The sequence below is a fragment of the Rhopalosiphum padi genome, chromosome 3 (assembly GCF_020882245.1).
Source record: "Rhopalosiphum padi isolate XX-2018 chromosome 3, ASM2088224v1, whole genome shotgun sequence".
Taxonomy (NCBI): Eukaryota; Metazoa; Arthropoda; class Insecta; order Hemiptera; family Aphididae; genus Rhopalosiphum; species Rhopalosiphum padi.
Genome location: NC_083599.1, coordinates 36,313,166 through 36,331,809, shown reverse-complemented (window position 1 = coordinate 36,331,809; position 18,644 = coordinate 36,313,166). Strand labels below are relative to the sequence as shown.

The 18,644-nt window shown below is 25.5% G+C and overlaps 1 protein-coding gene and 3 non-coding genes across 4 annotated transcripts; 3 read left to right on the top strand and 1 right to left on the bottom strand.

Moving 5' to 3' along the window:
* Positions 1–7,231: 7,231 nt before the first annotated feature.
* Positions 7,232–7,304, top strand: Trnak-uuu (transfer RNA lysine (anticodon UUU)). The gene has a single exon. It is a non-coding gene; the product is annotated as a tRNA-Lys (tRNA).
* A 2,379-nt stretch (positions 7,305–9,683) lies between these two features.
* On the top strand, positions 9,684–9,756 carry Trnak-uuu (transfer RNA lysine (anticodon UUU)). The gene has a single exon. It is a non-coding gene; the product is annotated as a tRNA-Lys (tRNA).
* A 3,407-nt stretch (positions 9,757–13,163) lies between these two features.
* Trnak-uuu (transfer RNA lysine (anticodon UUU)) lies at positions 13,164–13,236 on the bottom strand. The gene has a single exon. It is a non-coding gene; the product is annotated as a tRNA-Lys (tRNA).
* A 1,555-nt stretch (positions 13,237–14,791) lies between these two features.
* On the top strand, positions 14,792–18,170 carry LOC132925014 (actin-like). Its single transcript, XM_060989447.1, has 5 exons — positions 14,792–14,819; positions 15,214–15,344; positions 16,021–16,263; positions 16,556–16,947; positions 17,795–18,170. Exons 1-5 carry the CDS (start codon positions 14,792–14,794, stop codon positions 18,168–18,170), a joined length of 1,170 nt encoding a protein of 389 aa, XP_060845430.1.
* The last annotated feature ends 474 nt before the right edge of the window (positions 18,171–18,644 follow it).

The window sequence follows — 18,644 nt, the reverse complement described above, 5'->3', positions numbered from 1 at the left end:
AGATAACATAACAGTATATCTATTGACTATTTTTTTATATATATAATATGTAAATTAATAAATACATCACAGTAGCTCAATAGCTTTAGTTTATAATTATGTTTTAATATTTTTACTTAATTTAAAATTTTAAACAAATAAAAATATTATTAATTTATGTTAAATAATAATAAGTAGTAATTACTAATTTGAAACGTTGAATTAAAAATCCAACACTAAGCAGACATTTATAAAATAAAATTAACTTTTGGATTATGAAAATGTTTAACTATAACATAATATTTTTCATTAATTATAGAGGCCAAAGATTAGTTGCTAATTAACAAAATATAAAATTAAAATTAATACTTACAATAATCTATTATTATTAACTACTCAAATTTCTGATCCTAAAAATTTGCTACTTTAGGTAACTATAAAATAACCGCTTGACTCTAAATTCACCACTATGATATAACATATGTTAGTATAATGTAAGCAAAGTACATTTGAAGATATAAAAATGAGGTTGCAAAATCATGAGCGTCTTCATAGGGTTGCAAGTAGAGGCATTTCCCCCTTAACTTTTTTCTGGGTTAATTTTAAAATGCAGCATAATGAATTTTTAAATACATGATAATAGAAATAAATAATTTTTATGAAATTGGTAATTTGGTTAAGGAATGTTATAATACAATGTGTGGAAAAATAGAAACACAAGTCAAAGTGAAATTAAAAATTTAAATGTTATAAGTATTTTAGATGAAGTAAATTTAAATCCAGCTTTACATACTAATCCAACTGTCACATTAACTCAACTAATTACTACTTGTCCTATAGAAAGAATTTTTAGTATATTGTGTAGAGTAAAAACTTGGACAAGAAATACTATTACTGATAATCATCTGAATGGTTTATGTATGGTAGCTGTACAGTATACATAAAAAGTTAGTCATAAATTTGAATTAAAAAAAGAAATTATAAATGGGTTTGGTCTACTACTACATACTATATAGAATGGAACTATTATTCAATCATTAAATAGTTATTATTTAATTATTTGTTAATAATAGTTTATATTTGTATAATATTTTTTCTGAGTACCCCAAGTTGTAAGAAGTAATACTTTTATGAAGTTTGATCTTAATAATGTATCTTTTTTAAACTCATTTAATAGTATATTATATTATCTTATATATTTATGGTTGAATATTAAAAATGTTTATTATATTATTTATTTTGTATTTTTTTATATAGTATAATAATATATGAGACATGAGTACAGGTATACATAATATGTTAATAATATGTTTTGAACAAGATTATTTATTATAATTATAATACAGATATATTTGTTTTTTAGTAAAAATAAATGAATTATTTCCAAATGGTTTGGTAGTTCTTTATTTATTTTATAAAAACTAGGAACATTTAATTTTATAAATAACCTAAAATTATCAAATTAATAGTGACATTTTATTTGTTAAAAAAAAAAAAAATTGTTTATTTTAAATTTTATATTAATTAATTAAAATTAATACTGTAAAATTAAGTTTTACCTATATTTTACCTAAGTTCTACCTATATGTGAGAAAACACATCACAAGCAATATTTTGTCATTACCTAATCAGATACTGAAACAAAACTTTAAATATTTTACCCCTCCCTTGAAAAATATTTATGGGCGCCATTTTACAAAGGTAAGTCTGGTAAGTTCTAGATTTTCAATAATATGTAGTATAATTCTACAAAGCCAGTCATCAATTGCTCTAAGTGTAACTAGCAATTGATTTATTTTGTGATTTTTAAGGCCCATTCATGTTAGAAAAAACTTGGGTACATTATCCTTGCATTTTTTCAACAAATAATAAACTACCTAGTACTTTTTTTGCTTGAAATTTTTATGATGGTGATGAAAAACATATTGTTTTCTAGTAAATTAACTAAGGTTAAGTATTATTAATTTAGAAATTTATCAAAATCACATCTTTATTTATTTTATAATATTTATGACAGCATTATTTTTATTAATGATGATCTTAATGGACTCAATGAGTATTTCTTTGAATTTTACACTCTGTAAAAGATCTTTCTCTATACTCATCATCATAAAAGCTTCAGTTTTATATTTTTTAGTTCTTAATCTTGTTTTTATCAACTTTAACATACTAAATGATCTTTCACAGTTGATTTGTGTGAAAGATAATGTAAGTTATAGTTAGTATGTACTCGTATAGTAAAAACTCAAAAATATATTTGTATAGGCATTAGGCAATGGATCATTATAGCATAATATTGCTAACACAGTGGAACTTTGATAATTCAAATCAGTCCAGGACAAAAAAAAAATTAGAGTTATCGAAAATATGTTTTTTTACAACAAGACTTTAAACAACTTAATTTTATTCTTACATATTATAAGTTGTTACAAGACCACATTTAAATGTTGTTCTTAATAATTAGGTCTAGAGGGGGTTTTAATAATAATCTCTATGCAGCACATTTTGGAGCTGCATATAAAAAGCTTTTGATACACACAAATTTATCTTTTTTAAGAAAAGCAAATTGTATAGTGTACAACATAATATTTTACTAATACTCTGTATGTATTAGTGTCATTAAAAAAAAGCAGATCATTTTTTAGACGTTCTTTGTGTAGAGTAAGAAAAAATATTAAAGTTGAGTATGATATTTCTGATTACTCACCAGAATATCTCACTATAAACAAGATATGCTTAAATATAGTTTTGTATAAAAAAAAAAAAAATATATATATATATAAGGTTTTAACTATATGGAATGTGTAGAATAAATATTATTGATCAATAAAATGTATAAAAAAACATTTATATTACTAATAATAAATAATAGAGAAGTTCTAACTAAAAAAATCTCAAGGATTTGAAGGATTTATAATGCATTGAATTCTCACACAAATCTGATTAACTTTATAGTTATAAAAGTTATATCTTATATTCTTTTATTAATATAAAAAAATATTTTAACATCTTACCAAACCAATTATATAATCAATCTCTAATTAATGAATATTTATTTTAATTAATTCAAATGATAACAAAACATGATTTAACTATCCAAATACATCATTACAATTAAGAGCTAGTTAATAATAACAACACCTAGAATTTGATCACATTTAATCAAATTAATCATTTTTTAACATCAATAGGTAATAACTTCATTGTATTTTATTTAATTTTACTTACTACCTAGCTCAGGGATGGCAAATCCATGACACGGGTGCCTGAGATGGTACGCTAAAAGATTTTGAAGGCACGTGAAAAATTAAAATATTTTTACTACATTATATAATAGGTTATTTTAAATCATCTCAAGAAAGAAAATAAATAATTAAAAAAGAAATATTAAGTACCTAAACGTCCTAAACTAACCTTTTTTATATTAATACATTAATCATACAATAAAGTTACAATATTGAATATAAATAATATATATAATACTTTCATGGCACGTTCGAAAAAAAAACTCAATTTTTGGCAGGTAGTGTTCAAAGGTTTGCCACCCCTAACCTAACTATTTACAAAAATATAAATTACCTATTAATTAAATTATAAACAATTAGTATGTAAGTCAATCATATTGTATTATTTATTTTGTAAGATTTGTATATTTATTTTATGTATTGAGGCAATGTAGTGCAAACATTTAGATTGTTTTTATTATTGTTTACATATTTGTTAAGATATCTGTTGAAAAAGTTTAATGAATAATTGACAACTATTTTAAGTTACTTTTTTACTTAACTAAATTAGATCATTTTCAATCGACTTAATAATTTAAGTAGCTAAGTTGTCCATTATATAAATAAGTTGCCTTTTTCTATAAATGTAGTTAAAACTAATTGATTACCTAATTATTTTTTTGTTTAATCATGCTGTATACAATCATATTATTTTAAATTATACAAAGAAAATAAATATTCTCTGATTAAATAATTTAGTTTACGCAAAAAAGTTTATGAACGCCACAATATAGTATAATTTATAAACTACAATAATTATTAATCAAGAAGAAATGATACAGGATACATTTTTAGTACCTGTATTTAGTAGTCATTAAAAAAGAAAAAATTTTTGATTATTCATAACTAAGACCCAGGTGGTGTAAGTAGTCAATTAAAAAAAAAATAATTAACCTGTTTATAGCTAAGTGAAGTTAATATTTTTTGTATATTAATTTAAAATTTCTAGAGCTGATGCCTGATTAGTTAAATATATTATTTGTATATTTTGTTTTTTGCTTATAGTTTTTATTTTAATTAATATAACCTATGTCCTATATCAATTAAAGGCAATGTTTGTGTGTATGAATGTAAATTACAAGTGATCCATAGTTTACTCATCACTCTGTTGTGATTCTGATATTTGGTACATAGGTAATAGGTATTAGGTACTTTTATGCCCATACCTATACTAGCATTAGCAGTTAGCACCTCTAAATTATTTTTTGACGCACGAAACACGAATACGGAATAGGTACCTATAATTGTAGACCTTTATATTTTATATTTGGTCAAAACAATCCAAATAACTGTGTTAATAATGTGTGTAAATTTATGAGCATTGAATTTGTCACGGGAAAGAGGCAACGCTATGTTAGATCAACTAGTAAAATTTAATACAAAAATATTTAAAGAGTATAGTAGTCTTTTATTATATAGTAATATGATCTTTAAATAATGATTTATAAAACATGAAATTAATAAGGTAGGTAGGTAACTGAACAAAGCTTCGTTAAAATATCATGACGAAAGTTTATAGACAAACGATAACCCAAATAATAATACAAAATGGATTATTACTTTATTAGTTTAGTCTACTACAAGGGTTATTGCTAGTTGGGTTTTCGCCGTTTTCTGTCATCTACCTATCTACTTTCGTCATGCTATTTGAAGCTTTGTTGCGTATACACTTATAACGGTTTTAACACTGGATATTCCTAAATGTCGTTCACACCGATAGATATAAATTAATTGAGCATCATAATCCTCCAACTAAACTGGTAACCGAGGAATGTCTACATTTACAAAATTTACCAATTTTCAGGTAAATTACGTATACATCATTCACCATAATGTATAAATATATTTTATCTTCTATTTGTAATCGATGACACCACGGGATCTGCTTTTGTTATTTCGCATTGTGGCGTTCCCAAATTTATAGACATCCATATTATGGATATGACCATATATGACCATAATATTTATGAGTTAGGTATATCTGACCTAACTCATAAAGTCATAAGTAATTGCCTGACTATCTCAACAGTTACTAATAAAGATACATAAACCACTATGAAATATGACACGTTAAAATACACATACATTTATTTAAATTCGTTAGTATAGTACAGTGATGGGCAAAGTACAGCCCGCGGGACAACTCCGGCCCGCAAAAATATTTAATCCGGCCCTCCGAGGGTCCATCGACATGGCCTGTATAGTATAAAAGTATCATGTTTTTATAATATATGATACAGAGCTTTAATACAAAATGCATTTTTTTTCTATAATTCTGGCCCTCCTCTAGAATTTCTTAAACTTTGTGGCCCCCCCCCCATTAAAAAAGTTAGCCCACCACTGGTATAGTAGGTAAGTTCACCAAGTATTTTAGTGATCAGACGTGCATACTATTATTTATTAGTTCAATCCCATCCATTTTAGTATTCTAGAACAGAGCGGAGGGTGAGTGTTTCAAAGTCTCAAAGATGAGAAGGTACTATAAGGTTGAATGTATGGTGTGAATAAGGAAGATAAAATAAAAAATGAATTTATTAAGTGTAGTATAAGAGTGGAAGAAATTATAAATAAAATAAGGAGAAAAGGTTGGATAAATCAGCTAGAAAATAAAGAATGATAATTTGGAATACTTAAAGATTAAGAATTATTTATATATGTTTTAGTACCTATTTATCAATGCTTCGAATTTTTGATAACAAATTTTTATCTTTACCTAATACAGTACCTAGTCATAAAACTGAGTACCTACAGCCAAAATGCTTAAAATTGTATTGTGTCATCAACAAATGTTTTAAAGAATCGGATAAAAGTCTATTTCTATCATCACTCCATTCACTCCATTGTGCTTTTATAAGACTTAATATTCTTTCAACATTGGCATTTTGAACAAGTATGGCGAAGTATTACTAGTATGCAGTGTTCGTCTTGGTCTTGCAGAGCCATTATAGAATTGGTCTTGGTCATCTTAGTATTGCACTTCAACTTTCAAGCCTTAGTCTTGCATTATTTAAAATTAAAAAAACAAACAATCAAATTATATCTCTATTTAGGCTAGGAGCTTGTAGAATTTGTTAATTGCTTATTATTTCTAAAATATAACTATACTAAAACAATTATATATGATTATATGAATACTATATCCACTATCCAGTTATTTCTTATCTTGTTTTCAATAATACTCATACATTATTTCCCCGAACGTAGAGTCATCAAATTTAATATTACATTTTTGATTTTTATTATATTTCTATTAAATCATTTAATATCCTACAACACTAAATGTGTTTTTCTGGGAAATTTTTTTTAAAAAAAGTGTGGGTCTTGTTTTAGTTTTGATCTTGGTCTTGCAGCAAGACTAAGACAATTTTGCTCATCACTATTGCGGAACCTCTAAAAACAGTATATATTTTCTACCTACTTTTTACTGGCCATAATCGAAATATGAAAAAAGAAAAAGGTCACTTAGAGCTGTAACTGGGTGACAACTGGTATAGGTACGACGACAAGCAATTAAATCAGAAAAAGTGAAAGACTACAGAGACCACGAAGGCCACTCATGTAGCTTAAAAATGATGAATAAATCTTAAAACTATACATTTTTCGTTATAGTGCCTTATGTTATTAACTAGTTGATAATGTTAAGTTGTATTTGTTTACGGGAATTTAACAGTAACAATAATCATATTTCAAATAGTTAAAATAAGGGAAGGGTTTTTTTAAAATTTCTGAATTCCCAAATTCCCGATATTCACCTAATCAACTATTATGTTAATAGTTGTAACAGTTCCAAAGTTCATGCTTAAATGCTAAATTGTATGGGTAAAAATCAATGTAAAAATTGTATTTATTCGAAAAAAATCAGTTTTGTTAATACGAGTAGTTATTGAAATCGTACAGTAAAGCTCTACCTATTTAATGTGTTATAATACCAAAGTGAACATTACCTACATTTTGTTACATATATCGAAGCCCGGATAGCTCAGTCGGTAGAGCATTAGGCTTTTAACCTAAGGGTCCAGGGTTCGAGTCCCTGTCCGGGCGAAATTTTGTTTTTTTTTAACAATTTTCATAGAAATAATTTACGATATGATCTAAATTCAATTATTTTATTTTAGTATTATATGATAATAATTACTAATAAATTAAAAATATAATATTGATCTAATGTAATTATTTATATTTAATAATATATTTTTATAACAGACATGATTGTTATTAATTATTAGGTAATTAAATCATTTTTCACTTATTTTGTTGCTTTAATACCAACGGAAACAATTGAAAACATATCATAGATTTTGATTATTATATAATTCGTAATTATAACTCACATTGTACACAGTGACTATCCAAGATCAGCTAAATTTATTAAGAATGATAAATACATAAATGATTTAATAATGGAAATTGAAAGCTGAAACTGAAGAAGAATTATACTAAATTACAACAAGAATTAAACAGGATCTTAATTTCTGCAATGCTTTCACCTCCTAAATCGTATTCCAAATTTCCAATTTAATCAAAAAGCTACAACACGTAGGTAAAAGAAGGGCTGATTGGTAATACACCTTGGAGATAAGGAGATTGGTGATACAGTAAAATTACTTGGATTACAATGAAGACTACTTCAAAATGAATTCCAACATAGCCGTAAACGAAGTAAAATCAAAATATGTTCTTTGTGACCTCAATCGAGTATTTGACCCCTTTAGGTTTGTAGTATCATTGCTTCTCAAAGGAAAAATATATATCCACCAAATGTAAGCGTTGAAGGTTGAGTAATCTACTGTCGATAAACATGAATGTAAGATGAAAATCATTTATATTAAACTTAGAGACATTTAAAATGTGCACAAACACAATGTACACTGTACATTCCAAGAAAAAACAATACCAATTATAAGTAAATGTTATCGAAAATTTCATGGTTTTTACAATACTTTAGAAGAAGCATTTGAGACATTTAAATACAAACAAAAGGATAAATTAAACATACCGCGCAGGTCTCTTATATTCCAACATTAGTATAGCACTATAGCGTATAGCTCTACTGCCTCTACTTGAGAGAGTATAAGTACGACATATTATATTGAATAGGGCATTATTGTTATCAGAACTTTCAAGGAAGATAGTAAATTATTGTTGTGGTAATTTACATTTATTTCTGTTGTGGAAAGACTCAACAGTCGTTATAAGATGGTTAAATATTTTAGTATAAGGTCTATGAAATAATTACAACAATCAACTCAATAAAAATGTGGAAAATAGAGTATATTAAATACTTGAAATCACCCAATTTAAATAATTGTAACACTCAATACAAATGAGAATCCTACAAACATGTCATCCTGCGAAATCAAGGCCACATAATTGTCGATATTCTGGTTGAACGGAAGATTTTCCAACTCAAGATAACAAAAAACTGACTATTTTTACCATACTGGAAGAATAAAACTTATCTGAAACAAAACTAGTACAATCAGCACTAATAACAATAGGTTCGTCCAAAAATCTGTTATAACGTTACTTCAAGTTCGAGCAATTGCTTGGTTGATGAATTCAAAAGGATACATATGGAAGGGTTGACGATATAATATCTGTGCCTTGAGGTGTCTTAACGGCTGCAACTTATTTGCGCACAATCTATAATTTTTCCTAAAACTATTAAAGTCCAAAAGGTAACTACGCAAACCATGTGTATGGTTAGGACTCAACTATTTCCAAACGAGTGGCAGTTTTGTGGCCAAACAAGTTGTCATTTTGGTATTTGTGCGCAAACTCAGGTCAGCAAAACAATTCTTATAAGGCGAGAATAAAAGAATGAATTTCTATCGGAATATTTAATCTTAAATACTAATAAATCACATTGTTATTAATTTTTATTATACTGTAGGCGTTCACAACATATTATCTGAAATTATTTTTTAATAAGCGTGTTTTGTTTTTTATTACTATATGTCTATATAGGCATATAGCACTACTAAGTAGGTACTATTTATAGCGTTTAGTGATTTGACCAGATTTTGTAACTCGCTTCATTTTATTATTATATTAAATTTACTTTAAGTCTCAAATGTTATTGATTAGTTTAAATGTTGGATTGTATTTGTTTAAGCGATTTAACTATAACAATAATTATACTTTGAATAGTTAGATTATAGGGCTTTTTGAAATTTCTGGATAATTCTGGAAATTTCCATCCTTGGATTTTCACTCATTATATTAATAATTATAATAAGAGTTTCAAAGTTTATGTTTTAATGCTAAATTTTATGGGAAAAAAATCAATGTAAATATTTTATTAATTTAAATAAACCTGTTCTGCTAATAGTTGTTGTAAATCTTACGGATGAGACTCCCTTTTTTATAATACCTAAAAATGAAAATGAACATTAACTAACTTTTCATACGCTTGTCGAAGCCCGGATAGCTCAGTCGGTAGAGCATTAGGCTTTTAACCTAAGGGTCCAGGGTTCGAGTCCCTGTCCGGGCGAAATGGATTTTTTTATTTAAAAAAAAAAAAAAATGTTTTATTACGATTTAAATTAAATTAATTTTATTTTCGTATTATGTGATAATAATAAATTAAAAATATAATATTGATCTGACGTAATTATTTATATTTAATACATAAATACATTTTTCTTAAGAAACATTATTATTATTAATTAAATAATTTTTCATTTATTTTGTTGCTTTAATTATCATACCAACGGAAACATTTGAAAACACCATAATTTTAAGTAAAGAGATTATGATTACTATATTGTTTTTATAATTATGTGTTTTTATATTTTTTTTCTTCCTGTCATTACATTTTGAACAAGTAAAAATCAATAAGTATAACTAGAATTTCTATTTTCTTCACAATTTTTACAACCATTGAATAACCAGCTAATTATAGGTAAAAACAAAATCCATAACTCAGATCTTAATGTACCAAAGTACTTATTTACAATATATAGGAAGTAGGTATGGCTATATGCATTATACATCTATAATTATTCAAAAACCAATACGCTTATAAGTAGTAATAATTTAATTAGAAAAAGTACATATTATTATTATTATGAAAAAAATAACTTCATAACTTCTAATCTAATAAGTATGTACAAATTATAAATTAAAATTATTTTATTTACTTACTTTTAGAGTTGTTATTTCTAGGCCCCATCATATATATTTTCAAGATCTTTATCAAAAGTACTTATAAATGTTGCACCAAATACAAACTAATCTTTGATATGTTAAATGTTTCTACCTGAGTTTTGACAGCATAATTTATTTCTGAATATTCACATTATTTTATTTGTATGTGGAAATGTCAAATCACTATTTTAACCACTTTAAAGGGTTGAAAAATAGCATATACTTTCCTATCATACATATTAATATATTAATATTAAATATAAGCAAATTTTTTCTATTAGTAATATTATGGTACCTTGGTTGAATTTGAACTAAATTTTAATAAAATTGTCGAATTAAGTATATATACATTATACTACCTTACTAGTTACTACTAATCTACCTATAATGGTTATATAATATTATACATATATATTATAAAGTATTACAGTTAATTAACTATCTCAATATCAAAATTCACACTAATTTAGAATAAATATTTAATTTAATTTTTTTATAATACATTTTAAAATGTTAAAAAATATAATATACACAATATAAAAATTTAGTTTTAGTTTTTTTTTTTAATTTCCGTTCCATTCATTTCGACTTGCGGCTCACGTAATATTTTAAAATATTTTATGTGGCCCAAATAAAAAAAAAGTTGAGTATGGCTGGTATAGAATATAGCATGATAGTGTATTAAGGTTTGTAGTATAATTTATAGCTTAAAATTAGTGTAAATATTTTAAAAAACCCACTGTGTACAGAAAATAACAATCAACGTTATAATGGTGTAATGTTTCAAGTCTTTAGGTACGACCATTATAATTTTTTTTTTTAAATATTAATTAACTAAAATCGTTATACGTATGTAAAAATCATAATTATTCTCTATTTAAATTTGACGAAAATTGAAATTTGAATCCAAAAAAAAATCTATCTACAGACTACAGGAAGAAGTCAGTGGCATCATTTTTGTGGGGAGGAAACTTGGACATTTGCACTAGTCTAACATTAACAACAACTTTAAGTTAAGTTTTTTAAGTATTTATATTATATGACTGTAAATACTAAACATCTTGATTAAGAGGACGTCTCACCCGCATGTGTTGTCCCCGTCTTACACACGTACCACGTACGACATTGTAAATTTTCGTTCAGCAAATTCAATTTTATGTTTTTAGCTTTAATATTGTATAAAGTCAAACCTATTATTATTATTTATTTACACGTAAAATATCAGTACGCGCAAGTTGCAAAGTAACTATAAATTATACGTTATAAATTGGGTTCGGGACTTCTTTACGTTTGGTAGTTTACATTTGGTAGTAGTCGTAGATTATTGTAGGTGAGTTATAAATTTGTTTTATGAAATGGCAAGACTAAATACAAAAAAAAATTTGCATATTTTTGCATATTTCTCATTTTTTAAAATTTGGAAAAAATTAAAAAATATTTTTTTTTAATACATTTAGCCATTTGAGTCGTATAGTCTGTCGTTTATAGCTCGTCCGTTTGTTACGATCGTTTCTTAAGAATCAACCTTTTTTATCGACAATATTTACAATTGTATAGTTGTGGTGTTGTGGATTTATGATAAAACCTAATGACATCTAGGTTCTAAATTGTATGACGAAATGAAAAGCAGTACATGTTCGCCATTAATCACGGTTGACTGATTTACGTTATTTCTTATTAACTCAGTATATATGTGCCAGTTTTTTTTATAAATTATAATCAATTTGTTTTTTTTCACAATTTATTGTTATGAAGGTACCTACCTAATTTCTAATTTTTTATAATTATAATATGCTTTTTATGCGTTTAAAAAACAAAATAAAAAATTAGCTGTAAATTTTTAAGCATATTTTGAAGATTTGGACTGCATATTTCGATCATTTTAAATGCAACAGCCAACAAGTTCCGAACCCTAGTTATAAATATTAAATAAAATATACATTAATATTAATAATATAGCAATTAGCAGGTATGTATATAGTACTATATTTTAATTATTCCGTAATATACTAAATACGGATAAAATTATAATTTCAATAAATACGTTGTAATATACGGGTAATTCGATATTTATTTTTTCCATTTATGACCATATAACATATTTCACTGCGTCAAATAATATTAATTGTGACACGTTCGTTTCGCTAGGAGCACACATTTTTTAAAGTAACAAAATACGTACAAATGTACAATTATAATTTATAGGCACGGCTATAGATAATATATAGTTGTGCATCGGTTCATAGTTCCGATAACAATATAATATCGATCGAAATGAATCGCTACTATTTGCTGAAAATTTAAGCATTAGCGCTTGCACGCAATAGTGACTATTATTATATATTTATATAATTATATAGTATATTATACGAAACTACTAGGTATTTACTGCATAAATATATTACACCATATTGCGTTCAAGGTAAATTTCATATGCGTAGCGTTAGTGTTTAAAGTTGAAGCTGTTCAAAATTATAGATGTATATAATTGCGTTTTTCATTTTGGTAGTCAGTTTATCATGATTTATTGGTTAATTATACTATTTTTCACCGTGACTATAGATAACATAGATTATTGATTAACAATAATTATGTATGTGATGAAAAATATATTTATTAATTAAATATAAATAAGTCAGATTAATATTATATTTTTAATTTATTATTATCACATAATACGAAAATAAAATTAATTAAATTTAAATTGTAATGAAAAATGTTTAAAAAAAAAAAAAAACAAAAAAAACATTTCGCCCGGACAGGGACTCGAACCCTGGACCCTTAGGTTAAAAGCCTAATGCTCTACCGACTGAGCTATCCGGGCTGTGATAGTTTGATGTTAATTTAGGTAATGTTCACATAGGTATTAAAAAATAGGTAGTTTTAGGTAGAGTTGTATTGTAAGGCTTTTGCTATAACACGGTTTTTTAAGATAAATAGAAAATTTATAATAACTTTTATTTTTATAAAATATTTAAATTTAAATTTAAGCATGAACTTTTGAATTGTCACTTGTCCAACCAATCTTATTTATATTATATGGATCTTTATTTTACTATTGTAGCCAACAATAGAGTGATTTAACTATTTTTAAATACATTGCATATTTTATTATATTATTAATATTTAATTATTACAATACCAACCTAGTAGCCAGTAGTTATACTTATACCTAATACCTATATAATTTAATAAATAAATTATATATTATAAATTGACAATTGTATTATGTTGTTTATACTTGATATAAATATATTAATAAATAATTTATTATTGTTATTAATTTTTTATTCAAAACCGGCAATACTGCCTTACTGTACAACGATGTGAATTGGTTTGTGGTTTAGATAGACAATAATACAATAGCTTAAAATAAACCTAATATATTGAAAATGTCATTGTGTATTGTGTATACTATATAATAAAATATTAAAATATAATAAATAATATACATTGTTATGCCCGAACAAATTTGCTGACATGAGTATATTTCATAAATTATTTTTTCATCATATAATATTAACAACTTTTGTCATACGTTTAAGTATTATATATTTTTTTTTTTTTTTTGGTCGTCTATCTGTTACATTCTGTATATTACCTATAATAACTCATTCCTTTAAACTACAAGAACAAGAAGATTTCATTTTTACTAAAATTGTATAGCTAAAAGGTTAAACTTCATATAAAATATAATATTAAATTATGTGTATAAAATAGGTAAATTTTGCAAAAACATAAATCACATTTTCACAGCTCTAAAATTTGATGTTACTAAATATTAAAATCATAATCATAATAATAACTGGGGTTTGCCACTTGGTGCAATTATTATTATTTATCAGTTATCACTTATCCAATTTATTGTCAGTTCATAATTTGTTAATATGTATTTATTAATATTAATCTAGGTAAGTAGTTAGCTAGTTAGGTACTCTTAATTCCTTAATTGTTTATTATTTGGGTCGGTCATATATTCATAAAATCATAACAAACTTAATGAAACAGTACATGTAATTAAATACATTTAACAATATAATAATTATAAAATATATAATAAATATTTAATATTATATTATCAGTTAATTCACTGATATCTTTTAATATCAGGATTTTAAAATGTTACCTGTTTAAAAAAATATATGTAATCCAAAGTATTTTTTTTATAATTTTAAGAAAAATTAAAGTTTTTTTTTGTGCTGACCTTATAGATTTAAGTTCTTTGAAATTATTTGTTGACTCATACATCTGGAACCATATGATATTATTTTATGTTTAATTATTAAATATTCTAGTATTTATTTTGTAATTTTCAATAATTGTTTTGTTGAATCTTGGTTATTGTCAACAGTAGTCGTGTATAAAATATTTTCAGAATCATGTTAAGTATTGAAAAATGTCCTTCGAGTAAGTAGGCTAGACTTTTTTTCACAAATAATATAAAAAAAATTTTCAAGAATTTTTTATAATTAAAAAAAAATACTTAGATACCTAAATATCAATGTGTCTACTATCCACCTATTCTTAATTATTTTGAGTACTAAAATTTGTATTGAAAAATTGCAATCAATAAAAATAAAATGTTAAAATATATACTTACAGGTAATACTGTAGTAGACACTAAGGTACCATTATTTATATTATATATATAACATTAATACATTATACATAATGTATCGATTAAATTAATTCGTGACTAACAAACTATCGTATTATGAGATGACTATATTATGTATAAATATTATTAATTAATGTTGTGGTATATTTGCATGTTGAGAATTACTTTTAAATATAATTATAGATGGTTTTCAACATAGTTCAATAGCAATAGTATGTGATAATGGCTCTTATTCAGTGAAAGCTGGTTTTTCAAATGAAAATTTTTCACGAATAATAATTCCAACTATCGTTGGAATACCTAAAGATAAAAAAGTATGCAACGTTTTTGTAATTTTATAGATTTTATATTATAATACAGGAACCTATTTAATATTTAAGTATTTTTCTATAAAATGAATTTTTTGGCATAAAAACGTTGCCTTTTACTAAATTTGTTGTAGGATTCTATTGTCCTGGGATATTTTGAAATAGAGGTTTGGTGATTAGTACTGTTTACTGTTAAGCTACTGTTTTAAGTGGTTTTGTAGTTCTAAAATTGATAGGTCATATGTGATAAATATTATTGTAGGATAATTACGTTTGTAGTTTAAAATATATTTCAATAGCGTATTAGCTTACAGCTAAGTAGTAGTAAGCAAGTACATACATGGTACTTTTTTTTTTAATAATAATTTGATTTAATTCGCTTAGCCCTACGGATTCTGGATGTCTATTATGGCATACTTTGTTTCTGCGTCATAGTCCATAGAATATTGCACGGACATTTAAAACTGTCATTTTTGCCTTGCTCAGATTCACATTCACCGGAAAATATTCATGCACTTCTTACTTTATACTTTATTGATGGTTTGAATTATAATACAAGTATATTATTTAATAATGATCAGTACAAAATATGACATCGATGTTTAATTTTAAATTTAAAATGAATAGTGTTTATTTTTTTATTATATTCAACCATTTAATATTGAATTATTGTTCTTTTCAGATAATTACTATCCCAGAATATGGAGAAAATATTGTATTTCCCGGTGAGCCTGCCATTAGAAATAAGGACATTTTAAATACAATTTGTCCAATACGTAACGGTATAATTTCCGACTGGGATACAATGGAACAAATTTGGTACCACATGTATTACGAAGAATTAAAGGTCCCACCAGAAAATTATAACATTTTACATACAGAAGTGGATATGAATTCAAAGTCATTGCGTGAAAAAATGTTTGAGGTAATGATTTTTCAAGTATCTGAAATTCTGAATATAGGTGAATATTTTATTATTGTGTCGAAATGATGTAAAAGATATTATCAGCTATATTGTCTCAGTCAAATTTTGATTCTTTTTTTTTTAAATATCATATTATAGTAGTTTTAAATATAGGTACTTACTCGTAAGTTTTATCTATTGTAAATAATACTATACTTAAAAAAAAATCTTATATTTTGATTTTTTTCTCTTGGAAGATCAAAATAATAAAACTATTTCCCATAATTTTACTAACTTGTTTTACATAAATTAGACGATGTTCGAGTTATTCAACGTACCAAATACAGCAGTGATACCCAAGTCAGTACTTGCTTTATATAGTAGTGGTAGAACTACTGGCTTGATGGTAGATTCTGGGTACGACTACACACAAATTATGCCTATTTTCGAAGGATATCCATTGCATCATGCTATGCAAACAATATCAGTTGGTGGATGGCACGTAACACAATATTTGATGGAATTATTAAATAACCGTGGATACAGCTTTAATTCTACAAAAGATTTCGAAATTTTGGATGATATTAAAGAAAAATTGTGTTATTTGTCTTTAGACTTTAAATTTGAAATAAATATGTATAATAAAGAAAAAGAAAAACAATATACTCTGCCAGACGGAATGATGATCAATGTCGGAAGCGAAGCGTTAGTATTTTATTTTAATCATAACAGACGTTTGAGGGTTAAAATATTCTTAATAACTAATGTTTCGAGAAAAAATCTAAAAAAATAACGACATAATACATAGTTATAGTGTATTTGGAATATTTACAGTTCGATTATTTTAATACTTATTATTTATTAATTATACACAATATATTATATAGGTATTGTAAAACTTCCATTAACGATCACTTCTATGTAACTGTATTTTTTTTATTATTCCCGTCTAGTGTTATGGGAAAAATACATTAATACTTCTTTAGGTATAGCGGGCACTCTAAATAACTGTCAAATTATAACATAAAATATAAGAAAATGTATACAAGTGCGTGGTTTTTGCCCAAAATTATTTAGGGCAGTTTTTAGTAATCTTATCGAACTTTAAAAAACTGTCAATATTTTAAATTTTGACGTACATACATATGCACATGTTTATAATATATACATATTACATACAGAACTTTTAAATTGTAAATACATAAATATAAATAAATTACTCTTGTCACAAATACATTTTTTTATATGTGCATATTATTGTGTATGTATTTGGTTTTTTATGTACCTACTTATATATAGCGGTCATCTGAAGTATTGCACTTCTAATTTCTATACGGCTACTTCTGTAGGACGGCCACCTCTAAATAGCGGTAATTATTTCCGGTCCCTTCGGTGACCGTTATATGGAAGTTTTACTGTATATTTATATATCTATAGACTATAACCTATGACTTAACTGGTTTATAATTTATATATTATATTTCATATAATATGTTAAATTATAAGAAAATAATTATCTGTTTAATTATTAGATTATAAACTATATTTTTAGCTTTCAATCGCCTGAAATCTTGTTTGATCCTCTTTTGTTCAACATCGAATCAAAACTAGGAGGTATCCACAACTTGATATACAGAGCATGCAGTTCTTGCGATAAAAATGAACAAAAAAATATGTACAACAACATCATATTGGCTGGTGGCAATACGTTGTTTCCAAATTTGTCTAGTCGTTTGATGACAACGGTAGCCGAGTTAGTCGCGCCCACTACCAAAGTTCAAATTACAGCGGACCCCGGACGTAAATATTCGACATGGCTTGGCGGTGCCTTATTAGCTTCGATTCCCAGCTATCAGCAGATGTGGGTTAGCAAAGAAATGTATGATGAACAGGGGGCTATAGCTGTACACGACAAAAGCTTAATTTAATTGATGTTAATGTATTATAATTTATAATAATCGTTGACGTCGACCAATTTATTAGCATTTCGGCAGTTATTTTAAAATTTAAATTTAAATGATTGTAATTTTATACATAATATATTTTTTTTACCAAAATCTTTAGTCGTTGCCGTTGTATTGTTACCCATTTTGTATTTCACTCATTCAGTCATTTGGACTAAGTTTAAAATATAAAAATAATCTAATAATGAACTTTTTGTTAACATTTACATATATTTATGATTATGACACATATAACATACTTATACCGGCTTACATTACTAATAAATAGAGTGCGAATTTGTAAGCATTTTCATATTTATTTTGGTTGATCGTATGATATGCTAAGTGAGCAATGATATAACGATTTAAAAAATGAAACTTTTTTGGTGCATATAGTTTTGCATATTTCGAAATTTTTCTATTTTGAGGGCTTATTTTACAATTGTAATATTTTATCTT